The 24,061-nt window shown below is 40.4% G+C and overlaps 1 protein-coding gene across 5 annotated transcripts in view; it reads left to right on the forward strand.

The window, feature by feature from the left end:
- Positions 1 to 24,061, forward strand: part of rbm33a (RNA binding motif protein 33a) — a 195,552-nt gene that overhangs the window by 19,951 nt on the left and 151,540 nt on the right. For all 5 annotated transcript variants that reach the window (XM_078537080.1, XM_078537103.1, XM_078537087.1 and 2 more), the window contains exons 3-4: positions 20,051 to 20,099; positions 21,258 to 21,328. In XM_078537080.1, coding sequence (XP_078393206.1) covers positions 20,051 to 20,099; positions 21,258 to 21,328 — 120 coding nt within the window. The remainder of the gene's footprint in view (positions 1 to 20,050; positions 20,100 to 21,257; positions 21,329 to 24,061) is intronic.

The raw sequence follows: 24,061 nt of genomic DNA on the forward strand, positions 1-24,061 counted from the left end.
TCCTAGATTAAATTATGGTCCTAGTTCAGAGAAACAAAATGTAGAATTCATACCTATCACTTAACTGCTCACCTCTTAGATCTCGCTACCTCTCTTCCCCCTCCTAGACCGTTCCTCATCTTATAAAATACCAGCAAAGAATCTCTGCCTTCACTACACTGAATTCCTAATTTAAATACAATGTCAAATCGGTACTCTGTCCAACTGGTCTCCATACATTAGCAAAAGCCTCTTGTATTTGTACTAGCAAGTCGACACCTGCTGACCAGTTAACCAGTTCTAACTAGTCACCTAATTAACTGTGCAGATGCCACTAACAAACAGCTTGTTTGTCAACGACTAATACTGTGAAGGGAACTACGTGTTAAAGTTAGGTTAAATCTCTAATGTAGAACTCCAGTTTAGAAAAAGGCTAGCCCTTAAAAACAGTGGGTTGATTGTCGAAGCTGCTCTCCACTATCCCCCATGTGACCCAAGACTAAGTGTATGAAGACTGCAGCCCATGCTTCCTGACAATCTACCGTATCAATCCTGGACAAGTTTTATTTATGTTTATTAGTTTGTTCAGTTTTCAGTTTTGTGGGCCTGGCGGTCCTGGAAGCATTCTGCTTAGCCTTGTTGCCTTAGAAGTGAATGAGTTATGAAATAGCACCATGATCTTTTGGCATTGGCAATGTAACTACTGTAGGATGTTGTGGTGTAGTGATATTGTCACTGGATTAATATTCCAGACACCCAGGGTAATGCTCTGGGGACCCAGGTTCGAATCTCACCATGGCAGATGGCGAAATTTGAAATCAGTAAAAATCTGGAATTAGAAGTCAGGTGATGACTCCAAAACCATTGCCGATTGTCATAAAAACCCATCTGGTTCATTAATGCCCTTTAGGGAAGGAAATCTGTTGTCCTTACCTGATCTGGCCTACATGTGACTCCGGACCCACAGCAATGTGGACTCTTAAGTGCCCTCTGAACAAGGGCAATTCGGGATGGGCAATAAATGCTGGCGAGCCAGCAATGCCCACATTCCTTGAATTAGTAAAACAAAAATTGAATAAAAAAAGAAAATGCAAATTGTTGCTGCTGTGGTATGTATATGTGTAAAGGATTTTTGTGCATTTTTTAAAGTTCAATGGTTGATAATTCATCCATTAAAACCAGGATATCTTGTTGTAATGTGAACTATGAAAACATTCTAACAGTTGCTGCAGTTTGCCATCATTTTATGATGAACGACTGGAATCAAAATTAATAGCTGAACTCCACCAGATGGTTGAAGACCTGGTGTAGTGCTCGATCAGACCAAGGTCTCGGGTTTGATTTCCAGTCTGCCCTGAGTTAGTTAACCTCAGGTGAGCTGAGTAGATCTAACTTTACAAATGGAATTGAAAGGCTTTCATTTATCTAGAGCTTTTCATGACCGCCAGACCTCTCAAAGTACTTCTCTGTTGAAGGGTCATGTTGGAATCGAAACGTCAACTCTTTTCTTCTCCACTGATGCTGCCAGACCTGCTGAGTTTTTCCAGGTAATTCTGTTTTTGTTCTCTCAAAGTACTTGATAGCCAATGAAGTATTTTTCAAGTGTAGTCACTCTAATGTAAGAAACAGAGCAGTCGATTTGCTCCCGCAAACAGATAAATTGATCATTATCACATTGCTGTTTTTGTGATGGTGATTGACGGATAAATATTGGTCAGGGCACCAGGGATCACTCCCTAGCTCTTCTTTGATTTAGTACCGAATGTCCACCTGAGCCTCCAGACGGGCCTCGGTTTAACAGTTCACCTGAAAGACAGCACCTCCAATAATACAGCACTCCCTCAGTACTGCACTGGAGTGTCGGACCTGACTTTTGCGTGAAAACCCTGAGCGGGACTTGTAAGATCACATGATCTTACAGACTTGCACCCACAACCTTCTGACTTAAGAGGCAAGAGTGCTACCAATTGAGTCACAGCTGACACTCAAACAGGATATTCAAAAGGAAATATTAACACTGAAAACCTGAAATTAAAACAGAAAAAGCAGGAAATGCCTAGCAGATATGTCAGCATCTGAAAAGTGATAAGGCAGGTTATGATGGTTAAGGGGTCTTACAGATGGCCTTAACCCCTGGGCAAAAAAGGGAAAAATAAGCAAGGATTGCCCTTCCTAGTCGCTATTGAGAGACTACCGCTGGAAAGTGTGTTTTGCATGTACTTCGTGCTAGGGCATAATCACATGGCCGTTACTGTCAGATACTGGAGGCTGTTGGTGCTCATCGAATTATATCCCATCAGAAGCACACACTTTTGGGAGAGGAAGAGAAGAAATGGGGAGAGCATTGTTTCTCTTTAAATGAATTGGCTGTTTTGAGACCGGCTTGATTTTTGTGGACAATGTATGATTGTTCCTTGGATCTGTGAATTTTCTTCAATTTCAGTTTGTGGTCAGCCAGTTTTTGCAGTGCTGTTTTACAGTGTGCTCCATCTGCATGTACGATGTTGATCAGTGCACCTCCTACATTCATTTTTTAAAAACTGCACAAGGTCAGGTACTAGTCTCTGATTCTGCAGATTTGTGCTGGAACTACCAAGGTTTAGCCTGTCCAATTCTATTCAGAACAAATATGTGATATTTTTATAGTGCGGTGCTATTTGAAGCTTCGATGCATCATTCCCATGAAAGTAAATCTGTTTTTAAAAACTGTGGCACACCTCTGTTTTGTTTAAACTCTATATAAACTCTTTCATATGGCTGCATATTCACTTTTGAACACACTTCATTAAATCATGCAAAGTGCTTTGAATCCAAGGATTTTGTTAACTTGGAAACGTGATCAATTATTAAACACTTCAGGTTTTTTCAATAACATGTGCTTTTATTAGTAGTCCTGATTTTACATCATTATAGGTTAGATCTTTGAGAACTGCCATGTAAAAGGGTACTCTCAGTTGTCTTGAAATATAATAATTACATTTTCTATGCAAATGCACTAACCTCAAATGAAGAACCAGAGTATCTTTCCATCCTGGTTTGGCTTTCTTTACCTGACTGCTTCACACAATGGATACTTGAGAGCATTTACAGGAAGATCAATTATGTTGAAAAGATTTGGTGATGCTACCAGCTAGCTTTATAAAGAAGTAATCCGGTTGGATTGGGTTTAAAACCAAACTGCTGAATTTGGAATGTATTAATCTCATTAAAGGGTTGTCAAAGTGAGGTGAATACATCATAAATTGCCCATCATCTTTGGTGTCACAGCAAGTTGTTTGCCCTGTATTGAAGCACTGAATCTGGTATATTGGTTGGGATTTGGGCCTGTGATCTGAATGGATTGCACTGGAGTTGAAGTGTAGCCCTGAGGTGCTGGTTGTTGCACATCAGAACTGTAAATCCCAGGCAGCTGTGTAACTGGTCTTCTGTTGTTCAACTTAAGATGTGCACAGTAGGATGAGAGCAAGCAGAAATGTTGTCAGGAAATAAATATATAATTGCAAATTTAAGCAAAAATCTTCTGAAGCTTTAGCTTTCCCTTCTGAGGCTAATGTAGGAAATATTTTTAATGGCTGGTACATTTAATGGACACCTGGGTGTACAATCTTTGTAAATTATCCCAAGCATCGGGATGCAAGGATATCAAGTCTTCACAACATTTAAACCCTTTAGGGAAGGAAATCTGCTGCCCTTACTTGGTCTGGCCTATATGTGACTTCGGACCCAAAGCAATGTGGTTGACTCTTAAATGCCCTCTGAACAAGGGCAGTTAGGGATGGGCAATAAATGCTGGCCTCCCAGTGATGCCCATATCCCTTGAACGAATAATAAAAAAAAGTCAAATTAGTCATTGGAAGAGTCAGTGCTCTTAACCTCACGTGAACCTGAGGGATTTTCAGTTTGCTCGGTACAATATAATTACATCTAAAGCTATCTGTGCATGAGATTAGTCCTGAAGTAGTTGTGCATTTGTAAAGATGGTTTCATTCTTGCGATGTTTCCTACTAATGCCCGCAGCAGCCATCGGTGCTAGCAGTTGACCATTTGCATGCTGTCCAGATCAAAAGATTAATAAATGAGTAATTACTTGCAGTTTTGTTATAAAATCTGTAATTACTTAACATTAATAATAAGATGGGATTTTTATGTGCTCCTCTAATCACTGAATTTGACATTTGGTTTCTGAATATGCCAGATCATATTTCACCCAGTGTCATCTGTGAAATGCAAATAGTTCAGAGTACGTGCAACTACAGCCTGCTTAATCAGCCCATATTTAAAACTGCAGGGGTGGAATGGATAGCAGGAGTATTAATCTTCTTCAAATCAACTTTACTAAAAATATAATTTGATCTCTGATGACATAATAGACAAATACACAATCCCCAGTGTGGTGCTTTTTTGTGCTAAATTTTGTTTTATTGGTTCATGGGATTTGAATGACACTGGCAAGGCCAGCATTTATCACCATCCCTAATTCTCCTTGAGAAGGTGATGGTGAGCCACCTTGAACCACTGTAGTTTAGGTACTTCCAGAGGGTGTTTTGATTGGGCAGGGGGGGCTGCTTTTCAGGCTTCCGACACAGCAACAGTGAAGGAAATGGAAGGAAAAGCCTGCCAGAGTTCTTGCTACTGATTGCAATCCATTGTTTCACTTAGTGTAAATCATGTGTAGTAGTTCAGTGAAGGATTGAACTGGACTATGCTGTACAGTGATACTTTCACAGTTGAATAAGTTGGTGACAGTCACAGTTCAGGCCTGCATTTTAATGAGGTGCTGGAGGGTGCCTGGCACTCAGAGAACTGTATGCTAACTTGTGTTAATGCTTTCAGGAATGGATAACATGCTGGAAGGAAAGTTGAAGTGTTACCAGGGACCAGTACAGGGTTAAATGTTTGATGTCAGCCTTGGTTCAGTGCAAGCACTCTTCTGAGTCAGAAGGTCATGGGTTCATGCTCAGCATTAGAGAATATAATCAAAACTGACACTCCAGTATATGGATGAGATATTACATTGAGGCTCACCAACCCTCGCTGGTGGACAGGAAAGATCCCACAGCAGTGACTAAGACCAAGGAAATCCTCATGACCTCCCTCGCCCACCATCAATGAAACAAATGCACTGGCCATTTATTGCTAATGTTTATGGGACTGTGCTGGATATATTGACTGCTGAGTTTGCCTACATTACAGCAAAGACCGCATTTCTTGAAGAAAAAGATACTTCACTGGCTGCAAAGCTGTTTATAACATTGTGATAATGTGAATGGTGCTGGATAATAGTGTATGCTGTATCCATCGCTGTACAAAAGCTTCAGATAGAAATGAGCAAAACTTGATAATTGTTGCAAACCTGTTCTTCAGCAATACAAATTTGATTATAACTTGAACACCTTTTTTCGCATCAGGAGAAACAGTTTTCCTTCTTGCAGTAACGATTCACTTAGCCACTTGGGGTGCAGTTGGCGTTCTGTGGAAATTGTTTTTGGAAACATTTCCAATAGTGGGAGGGCGGGAGGAGAGAATTATTTTGGAATAATACATACTGGGAGTAATTGTACCCCAAATTGGATGGAAGGCTTCCAAAAGAACCTTTATAAATAGTCCTTTGGTATTACAGAACTTGAGTGTTGCTGAAAAAAAAGTGTTTTTGTTGGAACTTTTCATTTTGCACTCTTCAGGATAATTCGCAAGAAAATACCAATGTCATGGGAAACATCATACTTTTACTGCATGAGAAGAGAGTGCTGATTGGTTGGCAAGTGGCCTCTGGTAGAAGCATTGCCATGGAGAATGCACCAGTTGATAGCGACTGACAGTTAACTGCCAGACATTTTGAGACTTAAATCAGGTAGCTTGACTCTGGTCAAGACATTGCCCTGGGGGATGAACCAGTGATGGCTGCCGCTTATTTTGTTTAGCTGAAACAGGTGCAGTGTGTGTAGATGTTCTTTCTTCCCTAATGTACTCGTTGAGAAATCTGCCAGGGGGTTCTCTACCACGGTATACTGCAAGCCTACCTTAACTGGTCAGTAGACGTGTTGGGACTCTTACGGTTCCACATGCTATAAGATTGGCCTTATTGGCAACCTCATAAATAGCGCCCGAGCTTTTGCTCGCCATGCAAGCTTGGTGCTGAAATAGGATGCATCAAAGACCTCCTACCCCGATCAGATAATTTCACGCTGTATATTGTGCAAACTTATGAATGGGCCCAGGGCTGTCACTTTCAGCTGTGCAAAGTTCCCAATCTACCTCCAATTACCCTGGCAGAGAAAGATATCTGAAAGATTTGAGCAACAGGTGAAGCTAGCTGTTTCACCATGCTATTCTGTAGTAGCAACATGAGTGGTATTTGCCATTAACATATATGGCCATCAAGCCAAAAAGACATTCTGCATATCTCTCAAATGAGTAATGTGGCGTATGAATTTCATTGCTGGTGTGATGCTAGGTATGTAGGCTATATATCCCAAAGACTGATGGATCATATCAAACAGCACATTCTTTCCGCTGTTTGCAATGGGCAAGGTACAGACCGTATTCAAACAATGCGTGCTTGCAATACTCAAAACACAATGTCCAACATTAGATGTGATTCTGCGATTGGATAACATTTGCTAAGTAATCCTCAATGTGTTAAGAATTAAGCTGGCAACCAATTTAAGCTTGTCACTCGGGCTCGCAGTGTGGCACATTTACTTGCCCTGGAAGCTACGTATATTAATACACTGGGCCCTGTTCTTTGCAGACAGAAAGAACACATAGCCTGTTTCATCTAAACAAAATAAGTGACAGCCATTTGCTGGTTCATTCCTCAGGGCAATGCTTTGAGCACTCGAGAGTCAAGCTGCCTGGTTTAAATTTCAAACAAGGCGTAGCAGTTAACTGTTAATCGCCATCACTGGTGCATTCTCCATGGCAACGCCTCTACCAGTCGGAGTCCAATTGCCATCCAATCAGAACTCTCCACCTACGGTATAAATATGTTGTTTCCGCTGACATTGATATTTTCTTGTGAATTGTCCTGATGAGTGCAAGATGAAATCTTTGACAAAAAATGCCTTTTCAGCAAAACCTTTGTAAAGTTAGACAGTTGGTAGTTTTGATGTACCTCAGTTTGGATCAGTATCTTGAATTCTGAATCAAATAAATGTAGGCTAGTAAAAAAAATCTAGAAGGAACTTCAGTCAAGCTGTTGAGCAACAATAAATAGGATGCAAATAAGAACATGGGGGACAAGAGAAGTGTTTCTCCCCCTCCCCCCATCCATATTCTCTGTTTCTCCCTATTTCTCCTAAGGTGTAGATGCTTTGTGGGGTGCAGTTCCATTGGTGCCTGTAACTCTCTGGTACCTCATCCAAGGGCCATTTTGTTTGCTTTCATCTAAAATGAATGTCAGTGCAATATTTAACCATGGAAGATAGCACAAGTGAGTCTAATTTTATCCTCAACCTAATACCTGCACATAATCATTTTCCAGCAAGAATTAATGGCTAGTAATTGGGAGCAGGAACATTTTTATGGTAATTTTCATCGCTAGCTCAGAGGACCAGAGGCCAATTATAGCAACTGGGGCTCTGACTGACATGAGGTAATGTAGCATTGACTGGAACTTAAGTCGAGCCAGCACCTTTATCCACTCTGCCACTGAGGAATTGTAATTGGCTCTCTTAGCTGAACAACTTGGGCAAAAGATTTCTGTATCTTTGTACTCCTTGTTCATATTTTTTTATGTAAAAGATGCAGATATAATGTGAAAAGCCAAGTCACAAGGTACAGTATTGGACATCACCAAGATCGTATCAATGAATATATAGGCTAAATTAGGAGTAGGGAATAGTTGTTGCCTAGTTCAGGTTACAAAACCCAGAGGATGGTAAGAGAACAGAAACTAAGAAATCACCATATATTAACTTCATAAAATGCTAAAAAATATATTTAATATTATAGGAATAGCTCTTTCTTTCTTTTATATAAAGAAAACTCCCATTGCAGTTTCCTGACAAACAGAAGACAGTGAGGGCTGTTATCTCGGTCAAGAACATGCCTCTAGTACAGACAAGACATTGCTAGGAGTGGATGGGGACCCATACGTAAACCAACAATCTACAAGGTTAGACAGGATGTCCTAACAAGCATGAGCCACAAGATGACTGAATGAACTTTGGAAGGAAATAAGAGGGATTACCTTGAACATCTGTCCTGTGCCAATGGACAATTGAATAAATGATTGCCTTAAGTTTCCTAGAATAAAGAAATATAAACCCACGCTCGAGGGGAAAAAATTACTTTGGACAGAAGAGAGCTTCTTGAGGTAGACAAATGCTTGCTGTAACTTAACATCCAAGCTGACTCAAGAAGACTTTGGACAGAGGAGAACTTTTCAAAGTGAACCATGCAAGCATCGGCCTAACGCTTTGGCAAGTTCAAGAAGACTGAAGAAAACAGAAACTGCCATTTCCAGCCATGGAGGTTGACTTCATCCAATCCGGGACCAGTAAACCATTCTCAGGAGATGCCACTGTCGGCCATGGAGATCAGCACCTCCTTGCTTCTCACACTTGTTTGTCCAATCCAGGACCAGTAAACCATCCTCACCTGTTATGGGTTGTATGTCTTTTCTGCCTATTTAGTTTATGTATGATACCTCACTGTTGCTTCTTCATAAACTACCTTAAAATTACTTAAGAATTCTCAACTACCAATTTTCGGTAATCTGTGACTCCTGAACCTTAAATCTTATGAGGCTGCGAAGGTGACATTCTATACTTTTAGGCCCTGGGCAAAAATGGATTAGAGTTGAAGTTTGATCAGAGAAATGGTTACAGCACAGAAGGAGGCCATTTGGCCCATTGTGTCCATGTTGGCTTTCTGCAAGCGTAATTCAATTAGCCTCACTCCCCTGCCCATTTCCAGTAACACTGAAAATTTTCTTTCGAGGTACTTATCCAGTTCCCTCTTGAGTGCCTCAATTGAATCTGTGTCCACCACACTCAGACAATGTATTCCAGGTCTTAACTACTCACCACATAAAAAATTTTTTCCTGATGTTGCTGTTGGTTTTTTTGCCTTTCACTCAGTGTCCCCTGGTTCTCTACCCTTTTGCCAATGGGAGCAGTTTCTCTCCATCTACTTTGTCTAGAACCCTTATGATTTTGACACCATCCAGGACAAAGCAGCCCCTATCTACCACCTTAACCATTCACTCCCTCCATTGATACACAGTGGCAGCAGTGTGTACTGTCTACAAGATGCACTGTAGCAACTCACCAAGTCTCTTTCAACAGCGCCTTCCAAACCCATGACCTCTGCCACCTAGAAGGACAACAGCAGTAGTTCATGGGAACATCACCACCTGTAAGCTCCCCTCCAAGACACACGCCATCCTAACTTGGAAACTTCATCATTGTCTGTTCACTGGTCCACGGTAACTCCCAGGATGTTGATGGTGGGGATTTGGTGATGGCAATGCTATTGAATGTCATGGGGAGATAGTTTAATTCTGTCTTTTGGGGATGGTCATTGCCTGGCACTGTGTGGCTTATATGTTACTTGCTACATAGTAGTCCAAACTTGAATGTTGTCCAGGTCGTGCTGCATAGGAGTCACGGATGGTGTTGAACATTGCGCAGTCATCTGCGAACATCCCCACTTCCAACCTTATAATGGAAGGAAGGCCATTGATGAAGCAGCTGAAGATGGTTGGCATCGGACACTACCCTGAGGAACTCCTGCAGCGATTTCCTGGGACTGAGATGATTGACCTCCAAAAACCACAACCATCTTCCTTTCTGCTAGGTATGACTCCAACCAGCGGAGAGATTGATGTCAAGGGCAGTCACTATACCTATACCCCCAGGTCCCTCTGCTCCTGTACCTTTAGAATCGAGCCTTTATTTCATATTGCCCCTCCTTGTTCTTCCTGCCAAAAAAAATCACTTTATACATTAGGGGGGTGGGGTTATGGTGGTGAGGTGGTATTGTTGCTGGACTAGTAATCCAGTGACCCAGGGTAATGTTATGGGGACCCGGGTTTAAATCCCACCATGGCAGATGGTGGAATTTGAATTCAACAAAAATCTGGAATTAGAAGTCTGATGATGACCATGAAACCATTGTCGATTGTTGTAAAAACCCATTTGGAAGGGAAGGAAATCTGCCACCCTTACCTGTGGTTGACTCTTAAATGCCCTCTAAACAAGGGCAATTAGGGATGGGTGATAAATGCTGGCCTAGCCAGCGATGCCCACATCCCATGAATGAATAATTTTAAAAAAACTTCTGCACGTGTCTGCCCATTCTTGTCTATCAAGTCTTATCACTACCCTCACAGTTCGCAGTACTTCAATATTTTGTCATCTAAGTTTTGAAGTTGTACCATGTACACCCAATCTATGTTCATTGATATGTATCGAGAAGATATATTTCTTGGCCATGGCCCTCTTACTGACTTCTGGAGAACCCCACTATATACCTTCCTCCAGTCTGAAGAAACAAGCATTCACTGCTATTGTTTCCTGTCATATCCATGCTGCTACTGCACCATATAGAGCATTGGTGAGGCTGCACGTGGAGTATTATGTGCAGTTTTGTTTTCCTTATCTAAGGAAGGATATACTTGCCATAGAGGGAGAGCAACGGAGGTTCACTAAATTAATTAATAGGATGGCGGTATTGCCCTATGAGGAAATATTAAATAGACTGGGCCTTAATTGAAACCTTTAAGACCCTGAAGGGTCTTGACATGGTGGATGAGGAGAGGATGCTTCCTTTTGTGGGAGAATCTAGAACTAGGGGTCACTGTTTAAAAATAAGGGGTTACCCATTTAAGACGAGATGAGAAATTTTTTCTTTGAGGGTTGAGGGTCTTTGGAACTCCCCTCCTCAAAAGGCAGTGGAAGCAGAGCCTTCGAATATTTTTAAAGCAGAGATATGTAGATTCTTGATAAACAAGGGGCTGAAAGATTATCGGGGATAGATGGGAGGTTACAATCAGATCCACCATGATCTCATTGGATGGCGGAGCAGGCTCAAAGGGCTGAATGGCCTACTCCGGTTCCTATTTCTTAAGCTTTCAAACACCTATACCACATGAAATGTATTGCCCGCATCAAAAACTCAAATTAATTCCGTTCTGATCAACTTGTATGTCAGGATGATATGATATTTAAATTTATTGTAAAATAGTGGTATCTGTGTCTGTGTGTGTGAGAGAGACTTAACTGGATTAAAGGCAGCTTGTCTGAAGATTTTGATGTATTAGAAGATGAGCTAGATTTGAAATGTTAAGTAGGTAAATATGGGGAAGTTTAAAATGTAAGGTGTAAAAGAACATTTGCATTTTTAAATAAACCAGACTAAATTGTTTTAAAGGAGGGGTGAAATGTGTCACCTAGCCAGGTGAAGTTCAGAAACAGTGTATTTGTTTTTCCCAAAGATTACTGGTAAAATTGGTACTATAATAAATTTTTATGATCAGGGAGGTAAAACTTAAAGACGTGGTGAAACAGTGGGAATTTGCATTCAAAGGGGAAAATATGTATAAAGAGGAGAAGGCTGTGTGTAAAAGCAGGCATTTTAAGATCTAACAAGTGTGAAAAGTCTTCAGCATCTACGCCTCAAGCTGCAGTCAACAACGAACTAAAATTAAGAAAACTCCACTTTGAATTAGATTGTTCAGGGTATCATGCTTCTTTGCGTCTTTTAAAATTTGTGCCTTACTGTTAGATTATTTAGGGATTGTTTAGGGAATTTAGAAGTTATCATAGTAATTTGTAGACATATGTATGTGCTTAAAATCATTTCTCTTATTAATAAATGCTTAATCTAGTATTGTAAAAACTTATAAGGCTCAGTGACCTTATTACTACTGAATTCAAAGCCCGCATCTCGAAACGGACAAATTGCAAAAATAGTTGTGACATTTGTCTCAAGCTCCCCTCTGGGATTTGAACAACTCTGCATTTATCATTGTTTGTGCCATAACTTTGTGCAAGTGGCTGTTAATTTTGTCCCGGATTATCGTTTCTGAAACTGTCCCACCACTGAGGTTAAACTGATTGGCCTGTATTTGCTGGTTTTATCTTTATACCCATTATTACCTGGGGAATCTAGAATGGCGGGGTAGGGGGGTGGGCGCGGTGCGAGGAGAGTCTCAGGATAAGGGGTAGATCATTTAAGACTGAGATGAGAATTTCTTCATTTAGTGTTGTGAATCTTTGGGAGACTCTACCCCAGAGGGTTATGGATGCTCCATCGTTGAATATATTTAAGGCTGGGATTTTATGAAAATTCATTCATGGGATATGGGCTTCACTGGCTAGGCCAGCATTTATTGCCCATCCCTAATTGCTGCTGAGAACTGAGTGGCTTGCTAGGCTATTTCAGAGTCAATCACAATGCTCTTGGTCTGGAATCATATGTAGGCCAGACCAGGTAAGGACAGTAGAGCAGATTTCCTTCCCTTAAGGACACGAGTGAACTGGTTTTCACGACAATTGACAATGGTTTCATGGTCGTCATTTGACACTTAATTCCAGATTTTTTTATTGAATTGAATATTCCATGGTGGAATTTAAACCCGGGCCCCCAGATCATTAGCCTGGGTATCTGGATTATTAGTCCAGTGACAATACCACTATGTCACTACTTCCTTGGTGGGAATCAAGGAATATGGGGAACGGCCGGGCAAGTGGATTTGAAACCCAAGATCAGCCATGATTGTATTGAATGGCGGAGCAGGCTTAACGAACCATATGGCCCACTCCTGCTCTTACCTCATTGCTCTGTCAAATTTGCAATTCTCTAGTACTGTGGCACTACCCCTGTATCGAACCATTCTATCAGGAAGATTGTGACCAGTGCCTCTGCAGTATTTTGGAGTTCCATGAGCTCTTATTTTGTGATGTAACCTTTGATGTGGCATCTTGTTGAATGCCTTTTGGAAATCCAAGTACGTCATATCTACGGGTTCTTTATGCACATTGCTAATTACTTCCCCAGAGAACTCTAATAAAAATTTGTCAAACACGATTTCCAGTTCACAAAACCATGTTGACTCTGCCTGATGTTTAAGATTCTCTAAATGTCCTGCTATTAATTCCTTAATAATGGATTCTAGCATTTTCCCTATGACAGATGTTGGGCTAACAGACCTATAGATTCCTGCTTTCTGTCTCTGCTTTTTCTTGAATAGATGAGTTACATTAGTGATTTTCCAATCCGCTGCGACTTTTCCTGACTCTAAGCAATTTTGGAAGATCATAACCACTGTATCGACTATCTCGGCAGCCACTTCTTTTAAGACCCGAGGATGAAAACCATCAGGTCCAGAGGACTTGTCAGCTTTTAGTTCTTCTAGTTTTCCAATACCTTCCACCATTTCCTTGTTTCCCAATATTAATTCTCCAGTCTCGCCCTCTAAGGAACCAGTGCTCACTTTATTGCTCTTTTTTAAAAAATACTTGCAGAAGCTCTCACTATCTGTTTTTATATTTCTAGCTAGCTTACTCTCATACTCTAATTTGGCCCTCTTTTTTTAAGTCCGTTTCTTGCTGGTTTCTAAAACCTGTCCAAATCTTCTGACCTACCATTAATCTTCGCAGCATTGTGTGCTTTTCCAATTTGATACCATCTTTAACTTCCTTAGTTAGGCATGGATGGTGCATCCTTATTCTATATTCTTTCTTTCATGCTGGAATATATCTTTGCTAAGAGTTATGGAATACCTCCTTAAATTTTCTCCAGTGTCCTATCTTTTAACTTATTTTCCCAGTTCACTCCAGCCAACTCAGACCTAATACCATATAATCGCCTTTATTTAAGTTTAAGACACTGATCTTGGGCCCACACTTCTCACCCTTTCTTCCTGAAAACTGGATGCAAAATTTATAAGAAATAGGAGCAGGAGTAGGCCATTCAGCCTCTCAAGCCTGCTGTGTTATTCAACTAGATCATGGCATTGTGGTAGAAGATCAGCCATTTTCCTGCACTTTTCCCTTATATCTTGATGCCTTTCATATCTAAAAATCCGTCGCTCTGTCTTGAACATACTCAATGACTGAGATAAAAGCAAAAAACTGCGGATGCTGGAAATCCAAAACAAAAATAAAAATAAAAATGACTGAGCCTCCACAGCCAAAGATTCACCACCCTCTGAGTGAAAAAAACTCATCTGCATCTCAGTCCTAAATGGCCTGCTCCTTATTCTGAGACTGTACCCTGGTTCTCGACTCCCCAGCCAGAGGAAGCGTCCTTCCTACATCTATCCTGTCAAGCCCTGTAAAAAAATTTTGTATGTTTCAATGAGATCTCTCATTCTTCTTAATTCTAGCGCATACAAGCCCAGTCTCCTCAATCTCTCTTCATAGGGCAATCCGCCATCCCAAGAATCAGTCTGGTGAAGCTTTGCTGCACTCCCTCTATGGCAAGTATATCCTTCCTTGCTTAAGGGGACCAAAACTGCATACCCCACCCTAGCTGCAGTCTCACCAAGGCTCCATACAATTGCAGCAAGTCCTGTACTCAAATCCTCTGGCAATAAAGGCCGACAAAACATTTGCTTTCCTAATTGCTTGCTGCACCTACATGTTAACTTTCAGTGACTCATGAACAATGATATCCAAGTCCCTTTGGGCATCAACACTACCCAATCTCTCTCCATTTAAGAAACACTTCACATTTCTGTTTTACCTACCAAAGCGAATAACTTCACATTTTTCCACATTATAATTCACCTGTCACGTTCTTGCCTACTCACTAAGCCTGTCTAAATCTCCTTGAAACCTCTTTGCATCCTCTTCACAATTCTCATGCCCACCTAGTTTTGTGTCATCAGCAAACTTGGAAATATTACAATTGATCCCCACAGCCAAGTCATTGACATAGATGGAGAATAGCTGGGGCCCAAGCACTGATCCTTGCAGTACCCCACTAGTCTCAGCCTACCAACCTGAGAATGACCTGTTTATTCCTACTGTTTTCAGTCAGTTAACCAATTCTCAATCCATGTCATATATTATCCCCACCCCATGTGCTGTAATTTTGCTTACTAACCTCTTGTGTGGAACCTTAGCAATAGCCTTTGAAAATCCAAATGCACCACATCCATTAGTTCCTCTTATTTATTCTGCTAATTTCATCCTCCCAAAAAACTCTCAACAAGTTTGTCAAACATGGTTTTCCTTTCATAAATCCACGTTTACTCTGCCCAATTCTGTCATTATTTGTCAAGTAACCACATCCTTTATTATAGATTCTAACATTTCCCATACTACAGATGTCAGGCTTGCAGGTCTGTAATTCCTCATTTTCTGTCTCCTTTCTTAAATGGCTGGGTTGTATTTGTCACCTTCTAATTTGCAGGAACCATTCCAGAATCTATAGAATTTTGGAAGATGACCACCAATGCACCCACTATCTGGCTACCTCATCAGGCCCAGGGCATTTACCTACTTTAAGTCCCATTAATTTCTCCGGTACTACTTTGTTACTAATGCTAACCTCTTTCTATTCCTGATGCTCACTGGTCCATTAATTCTCTGGTATTTTGGGGGCGATTTCTGTATCTTCCTCCGTGAAGACAGACTCAATATTTGTTCAGTTTCTCTGCCATTTCCTATTCCCCATTATAAATTCCCATGTCTCTGCCTGTAATGGACCTACGTTTGTCTTTGCTAATCTTTTTCTTTTTACATGCCTTTAGAAGCTTTTCACTTGTGTTGTGATCACTGCAACCTAAAGGCTCCTTTACTATAAGGTCAATTAATCCTGCCTCATGACACACTACCAGGTCCAGAATAATCGGCTCGCTGGTTGGCTCCAGAACCTGCTGCTCTAAGAAATTGTCCCCAAAACACTCTTTGAACTCAGCTTCCAGGCTACCTTTGATCTGGTTTGTCCAATCTACGTGTAGATTAAAATCACCCATGATTATTGCCATAGATTTCTTACAAGCACCCATTATTTCTTGCTGTCTATCCCATCCTAGCGTAGTTACTGTTAGAGGAGGCCTATAAGCTAATTCCACAAGTGACTTAACTTTACTATTTCTTATTTTTACCCAAACTGTACCTACACCGTGATCTTTAAAACTATGTCATCTCTCTCTATTGTACTAATGTCACAATCAATTAGCAGAGCTACCCCACCAACGTTATTCTAACTTTGTGTCCTTCTGAAATGTCAAGTACCCTTGAATATTCACGTCTCAGCCTTGGTCACCTTGCAGCCTCGTCACTGCGATGGTGATCAGGTCATACATATTTATTTCTATTTCAGGTGACAATTCATCCATTTTGTTACAAATGCCATGGGCATTCAGATACAGAGCCATTAGTTTTTACACACACTGGCCTCACCTGTTGGCACACTCCAGGCAGGTCCATTACAGGCTCTGTCCCTTCCTGCCACACTCTGATTTTCATTCCCCTTATTGCTACCTTGCTCTCTTGCCTTGTCCTTTCTCTTTAATTTACTACAACCTCCCTCACATGATCCCTGGCCCCCACTATTTAGTTTAAAGCCTCCTCTACTACCTTAGCTATACGACTTGCCAGAACACTTGCCCCAGCGCGATTCAGATGAAGACCATCCCAAAGGTACAGCTCCCACTTTGCCCTGACGCTCGTGCCCCATGAATCTAAACACATTTCTCCCACACCAATCTTTTGAGCCACGCATTTAACTTGATCAGTAGTTAGGTAGTCATTGATGATGTAAACATTGAAGTCATCAAAAATAATTTTATTAGAGGGAAGGATTTTGTTGTCAAAATATTGATAAATTCCACAGAGCCATTGTGATAGATTTGGTGGGAGAGATTTTTAGCCACAGGATAATGAGATAAAGTGATTTAAAAAGGTGCTACGGCAAACCGGGTCATCAAAACAATGATAACACCTTCACATCCATGAATTGGAATTTGGAGCACAAATGTAAGGGAAGTTGAAAGAGGGAAAACATCAAAAAGGCAATACCTGGGTTACAGTGCATTGATTTAATCGACAACTTTAGAAAATCATCCAAACTACAAATCCCATTGGATCCTGCCCCCAGAGCTGCTGTTGTAAATATGTTTCAGTTTTTATGTATGTATGATTAATTCTCACTAATGATGAAATTTATTTTTTGTAATCTGAAACCGCATCAATGTAAAGATTGGAGTGCAGGCTTGGCTTAGATGAACTTTAGATTTCAGCAGGATGAAAGCCAGGTGCGCTCTGCAATGTGTTTTCTTCATCCCACCCAATGTAATGTTTTGCACAAGTCTGCTATGCCTTATGAAAATTTTTACTTTATAATGAGAGGATACCTCTTAGTTGATTGCTGCCTTTCCCTCTGGAATGAATACGACATGAGCTGCTTACTTAATTGCACGTGCTCCATCATAAGGAGAGGGCAATGAAGTGGAGTTATGCTTTTATGTTTTGGTCCTTTTCTTATCCTACTGTTTGACATTTGGAAGACCAGAACTATCTTCAGCACCCCCACCACACCACAAACTTTATTCCTTACCATTGATTCAATCCTTCTGCCTACCTGCTGTCTGACTGAACCAAACTATTTGCCACCACGGCATCCGATTAAAACACTGAGCTGAACATCGACTCCTCATATCTTCTGCATCTAAAATACTGTCTACTTCCACTTGGCCTGCCTGCAACCCTGACTTAACTGATTTGCTGCTGAAACCCTTATCCATGTTTCTCCAAAAACTACTCGTCATTTAATTTGCATGAAGTCACATTCACCCATCCACCCACTGTGCTCACAGAACCAAGTTGACTTCTTACTTCTCTCCGTTTTGTACCTTTTTTGTATAATTAGTAACAACACTAGCTTCACCAACCATGATTTAAAAAATCTCACCCTTCAGTTCACATTGTTTTATGACCTCACTTCTTCCTATCTCTGTAACCTTCTTCAAAAATACAACCCAACAAGAACTTGTTAGGAAATAGAGATGGTTTAAGTAAGTTATATTGATATTTGTGGGTGATAGGAATGAGTTTTAGCTTTAATGTTTAAGTTTGATTTGTATTTCTGTATGTGTGTTAAGAACAGTCAAATTGGGTTTTAGTTTCACTTTAAAAAGATGCCTGCATTTAGAGTGAGGTTTTTTACAACTGTTGCAGCTAGGTTAAACGAACAAGAGACCATAAGACATAGGAGCAGAAATTAGGCCATTCGGCCCATCGAGTCTGCTACGCCATTCAATCATGGCTGATAAGTTTCTCAACCCCATTCTCCCGCCTTCTCCCCGTAACCTTTGATCCCTTTACCAATCAAGAACCTATCTATCTCGGTCTTAAATACACTCAATGACCTGGCCTGCACAGCCTTCTGTGGCAATGTAGAAGAATTAGGCTGTTACCTAGCAACATGCATCCAGAGAGGCAGGTCCCTCCCACAGACACATGCAGAAAAACTAAAGAAACAGCAGTTTTAAGTTCAGCTTGAAGCCAAGACCCCAGAGAGACTGGACACTGGGAGAGGGAGCTGCAGATTTCCCAAAAGAACCAAAAGGTCCCAAGGCCAAAGGAGCGAGACAGAAACAGGGGAAAGTCCCAAGCAGACCTTCTGGTCAAAGGAAGGACAGGAACCTGGAAAAGGTCCTGTTAATGAAGGGGCAGAGAGTGAGAGTCCAAGCTTCAGATTTAAAGAGATAAAAGCTGTAGAAAGTAGATTTAACGTGAGAACAGCTTGCAAGAGGCAAGAAGGTCCAAAGAGACAACTGAAGGTCGGTAACTGTTTGCCATGGGCATGTGAAGCAGTGGCACTGTTGATGACTGAGTCGGTGAGAGAGAGTGTGTGGAAGACAGCTTGAATGAATGTGGTGACCCAGGGAAGGGGAACATTGGAAGGAGGGTTCGAAATCCTGGAGGTGAACCCTATTGGAAGGCATCTGAGAGAAAGCGTTGGTTTGGGAGAAGATTCCAGTCGAGGTCTTGGAGAGTGGAGATTGGAAACCCTTATGTGAAAGACGGAGTGCAGTGAGACCGATTAGCTCCTGGTGTGACAAGCGTCTTGGGGCAGTTGAGAAATCCATAGCATCTGGTTGAGCTGTCACCTGTCACTTGGTTTCACAGTGTGGTGTGTCTGACCACAGGGTGCCATAGATTTAGATGGACTGTATACTTACTGTGAACATTCCAGTATAAGATAGCTTTTGTAACTTGTGTTACCCTGACAAACCTGTATATATTTATAAATGTATAGTTGTGGGTGAAGGAGTGTTGCAATATAGTTCACCTTGTTGATTCAATGTTGTATTCTTTTATTTAAAGTTCATCAGCTGACTTATGTGACTGTTCAGTTGCCCCTCTCCACGTATCTAAATAAACAAATAAAAGTTAGGATCTATCAGCTGGCTTTCACCCTGGGATCAGGCTTGTCCAGTGGTGACCTCAGCTGGGGATCCTAACAAACTCAGCAATCCTCCAACTCTGGTTTCTTGTGCACCCTGCATTCCTTTCTCCCCCACCATTGATGGCTGCATCTTCAGTCTAAACTCTCCGACAGCCTTCCAGTGTCTCTTTTAAGATGCTCCTTTAAAACCGACCTCTTTGATCAAGCTTTTAGGCATGCTTCTTCAGTTCGATGACAGTTTTTTGTCTGATTATGCCTGTGTAGTGGCTTGGCATGTTTTAATACAATAAAGGTGCAGTAATCATGCATACTGTTGTCTGAATCAAAAATGGGAATTGGTGTAGAACCTGAAGCACTTTTGCTACTTGTCTTTAATGAATGAACTTTGTGTCATTTATGCATTGAAAAAAATATAATTTCATAGTTGGTACATAGTTTGTATTTTTGTGATTTTATGTATTCTACAAGTTGGCTGACCATGACAAGCTGCATGAAAGTGCAACTTAATGCACCAGAATTTATTGAACATGCGGTAGTAGTTGAATCAAAATGTTAGCCACTTAATAAATTATGCCTTGCAAATGTATTAATAATTTAACCATTTCAAATTTGATACCAAAATGGTAAATCTACAGTCATTTCTTAAAGCAGTGGCCAGTAAATTAAATGGTAGACATTAATTATTGTGTCTTTCTTACAGTGATCTTGAAGATGACTTGCTTAGTGATGACTGGGGATTGAGCAAAAAGGTAAGGTGAACATAAAAGTTTCCAGGATTCTTCTGAGATCCCTCAGTGGAGTTATTTCTCTCCATTTTGTACCCTTTTTTGCAGAATTGTTCATGGCACTAGCAAAAGATTTAATATTTGTACAACTAGTTTAAAACTTGATTGATGTACAGACTTGCTGCACCTTTTGATAAATGCGCAGAATGCTAGCATAAACATAAATTTGGCAAAATTTGACTTTTAAAATGAGCAGTATATCATGCACAAGTTAGATTTTTGATTGGACAATGCAACTGGTCATCTGTTTCTGCTACAGTTAATGCTGCACTATGTATGCTACTTAATAGAGTAATAAAATATCCTTCATTCACCACCATGACTGCATCATGTTAAATGAGTAATCACACTTTTCCAACTGAACCGAGAACAAATTGCTCTTGAATTTGCTGCAGATTTGAAGAGATGATTTATATTGTTTACAAGTGCAATTTTATTTCCTGGTTTTGAAACCAGTGTGAAGCCTTTGGTGACAATAGCATTTTGAGGGTTTTGTGATAATGGTATGCGTTTTGAACCCGAGCTGCAAAAGATGATGCTTACACCAGCCTGAGATTTGCAGTTTGCGGGTGAAAGCCCCAGCCTCGTGACCAATATTCTGGAGCAATACAAAATCAGATTGCTAGTTTACTGGCACATTGCTATTTACACATTGCTTTTGGTATTGCAATTCTAAAATTGTCAACTGCATCCACAATGTCATTAATGACCAACAGAATTCATTCTCTTACCTGTTAATATCAGAAAATAAAGGCAAAACAAAGCACATAGTTTTTCAGTTAATTTCTGAGTATGAAGCAGATATTTGAGACTGCAACAAGAATCAGTGCTATCCTGTGCAATACAGAAATGTACTAAATGCTAATTTTCAGTTTATAGCTGAGGTCTTTCTTGCACTGGTCTTCCGTGTTGCTAATTTGGTGTGTTAACTTTTGATCAGAAACAGTTTTAAAATATTCTGTATTCTGACAGATCAGAACTTAAAATTGTGCTATTGTGAATTAAAGCTTGTTAGATAATGAATTTTACATGAGATAATTTAGAAATGTTTTTTAGTTAAGATGTTCTTGCTTTCTCATTTAACTGCTTTTGATGCTTGTTTTAAAAAAAAATCCACTTTAGAATCAGTCGGACCAATCTGATGAAGAGCTTGATGATAACCTTTTGCAAAGTGATGAAGAAGCAAGTGAAAGGTACAGTAGATTGTCATGTATTTTGTGCTTTGTGGAATCCCAAATGTACACTTTGAAATAAAAATGATGGTCTGTGATCTGGAACATTAGATAAAAGACTAATTATGGTTCAGACTGCACATTATTGTACACTGGAGATGTAGTTTGTTTATATTTTAAGTAAATTTAATTCTGTTGAGCAACTTGAGTGTGTTGGTCTGTTCCTTCCTCCTGTAGGTTCAGCTACCCATTCATACTCCTAGATTTTGGTAAATCTGACTAAAGGGAGTAAAAAGAACAATTTAAGGAAAACTTCCAAGTAACTAAGTAGAGGTTAATACATTTATGTCAAAGTGTCTCTTTTAATCGTGGCCATCTTTACTGACTCAGGAGAAAGAAATGTAGTAGCTGCTAAAAAGCATTTTAGCGATACTGTGAAGATTACGATTACTTCACCATCTTATGCTGCAGTAATCTGTGAAGTTTCTGTAATATTTCATCCCAATAGTTTACCAACGATTGTTTACCATTAATCCCCACCTTTCTCTTTTGGAGCTCTGTTTCAACCATCTACAACAGTCAGACCCTGTCTGGAGTGCTGATTCAGTTTTGGGCACTGGACATTGTGAAAACCGTATTACGGTTGATGGCAGCAGAAAAGTTAACCATTGAAGCTTTGAAAATTCCTTCCAAAAATGGGTCAACTAAATGTTGAATATAAAATGTAAATTGCCTGTGTTGTTATGGAAGGACCCGTTTCTGTTCATCGGTCTGCTTTGTGCAGGTGTGTCTTAAACTTCCATGCATCTTGATAACACGGCCTATATCGTTTGCTTGATCCCATGCACCGCCTTATAAGGCAGGTCTAACCCTAAACATGCATCTCTGAGCTGAAAAATTGAGGCCAACTCATGATATGAGTATAGGTCTAAACATGCATTTTGTCACAGAAAGTGGGATCGTTTTATACGTTGGGTCAACATATGCACTGTGATTTACGGTGGCTGTGGATGAAGTAAAGTGAAGATTCACCAAAGCAATAACCATATCATAAAGGGCTAAATTGTGGTGATAGGTTACACAAGAAAACGAGGTAAGAGCAGGAGTAGACTATATGGTCCGCTGAGCTTGCGCTGCCACTCAATACGATCGTAGCTGACTGGGCATCTATCTCCACTTGCCTGTCCGTTCTCCATATCCCTTGATTCCCTGAGACACCAAAAATATGTCTATCCCAGCTTTAAATATCCTCATAAACTTGGCTTGTGTTCCCTTGGATTTAGAGGTTTGTGGGTGATCTAATTGAGGTATTTGAAATAATTAATGGATTTGCCAGAGTAGATACAGAATGACTTGTTTTTGGTGGGTGAAATCCAGACCAGAGGGCATAATGTTAAAAATGAAAGTCAGGTTATTGAGAAGTGAAATCAAGAAGCGCTTGCATGTAAAGGATAGTGGATATCTGGAGCTCACTCCCTGAAAAGACTATGCTGGGTCGACTGAAATTTTCAACTGAGCTTGATACATTTTTGTTCGGTTTGACTCTCAAGGGATATGGAACCAAGGCAAGTAAATTAAATTGAGGCAAGATCAGCAACTTAGTCATTAAATAGTGGAACAGGCTCGAAGGGCTGAATAGCCTAGCCTTTCCCTATGATTCACTACTCCAGAGCCAGTGGTTTGTAGGCCTCACTAACAGAATGCTAATTAGTATTTTCTTTCCAGTTTTCAAACACTGCTCCATTCAGTGACCTATTCTTGATAAAATTACTCCTTTGAAGGACAGGCAGTTAATAAATGAAACAAAAACAGAAAATGCTAGAAAACTCAGGTCTAACAGCATCTGTGGAGAGAAAAACAGAGTTAACGTTTCGAGTCCTTATGAACTCGAAACGTTAACTTTGTTTTTCTCTCCATGATGCTGTTAGACCTCCTGAGTTTTCTAGCATTTTCTGTTTTTGTTTCAGATTTCCAGCATCTGCAGTATTTTGCTTTTAAGTTAATTAATGAAATTTTCCAAATACTGCTAATTGCAATCCAGTTTTATCCAGTAGCTTTTTCCCCTAACTTGATAATGTAAGTATTATACACTAATGAAGTTTGCGGCATACAGTTTTTGTGGCTGTTTTTACAACCTCTACCTCTTATGATTGGGAAAAATTGGCAAATGGATTTGGTTTGTATTGTGTAAATAATATACAATGTCTAAAATTTGTTGGAGGAATAACAAAAGCTGTATAAAAGCCAATGTTCTCAGGATTAATGAGGAGTGTTTTGATGCTTTTTGTTGTTGCTGTACATGTTAATAACCACCAGAGCTGTAACTTGAAATGCAAGTCATAGAATTGTTACAGCACAGAAGAGGGCCATTCAGCCCACTGTGTCCATGCTGGCACTCCCAAGGAGCAGTTCACGTACTGCCACTCCCCTGCTATCTCCCCAGATCCCTGCACATTCCTCCTTTTCAGATATTAAGAAAATTAGAAAAATGTAGAAAAATTTACATCATAGAAGGAGGCCATCTGCCCATTGTGTCTGCACCAGCTGAGAAATGGGCCCCCAGCTTAATCCCATTTTGCAGCACTTGGTCCGTAGCCCTGGAGGTTACAGGACTTCAGGTGCATATCCAGACCATTAAGGGTTTCTACCTCAACTACCCTTTTAGACTGTGAGTTCCAGATTCCTTCCACCCTCTGGGTAAAAAAAAAAGTCCTCACTTCCTCTCTAATCCTTCTACCAATCACTTTAAATCCA

The sequence above is a fragment of the Cetorhinus maximus genome, chromosome 3, assembly GCF_964194155.1.
Source record: "Cetorhinus maximus chromosome 3, sCetMax3.hap1.1, whole genome shotgun sequence".
NCBI lineage: Eukaryota > Metazoa > Chordata > Chondrichthyes > Lamniformes > Cetorhinidae > Cetorhinus > Cetorhinus maximus.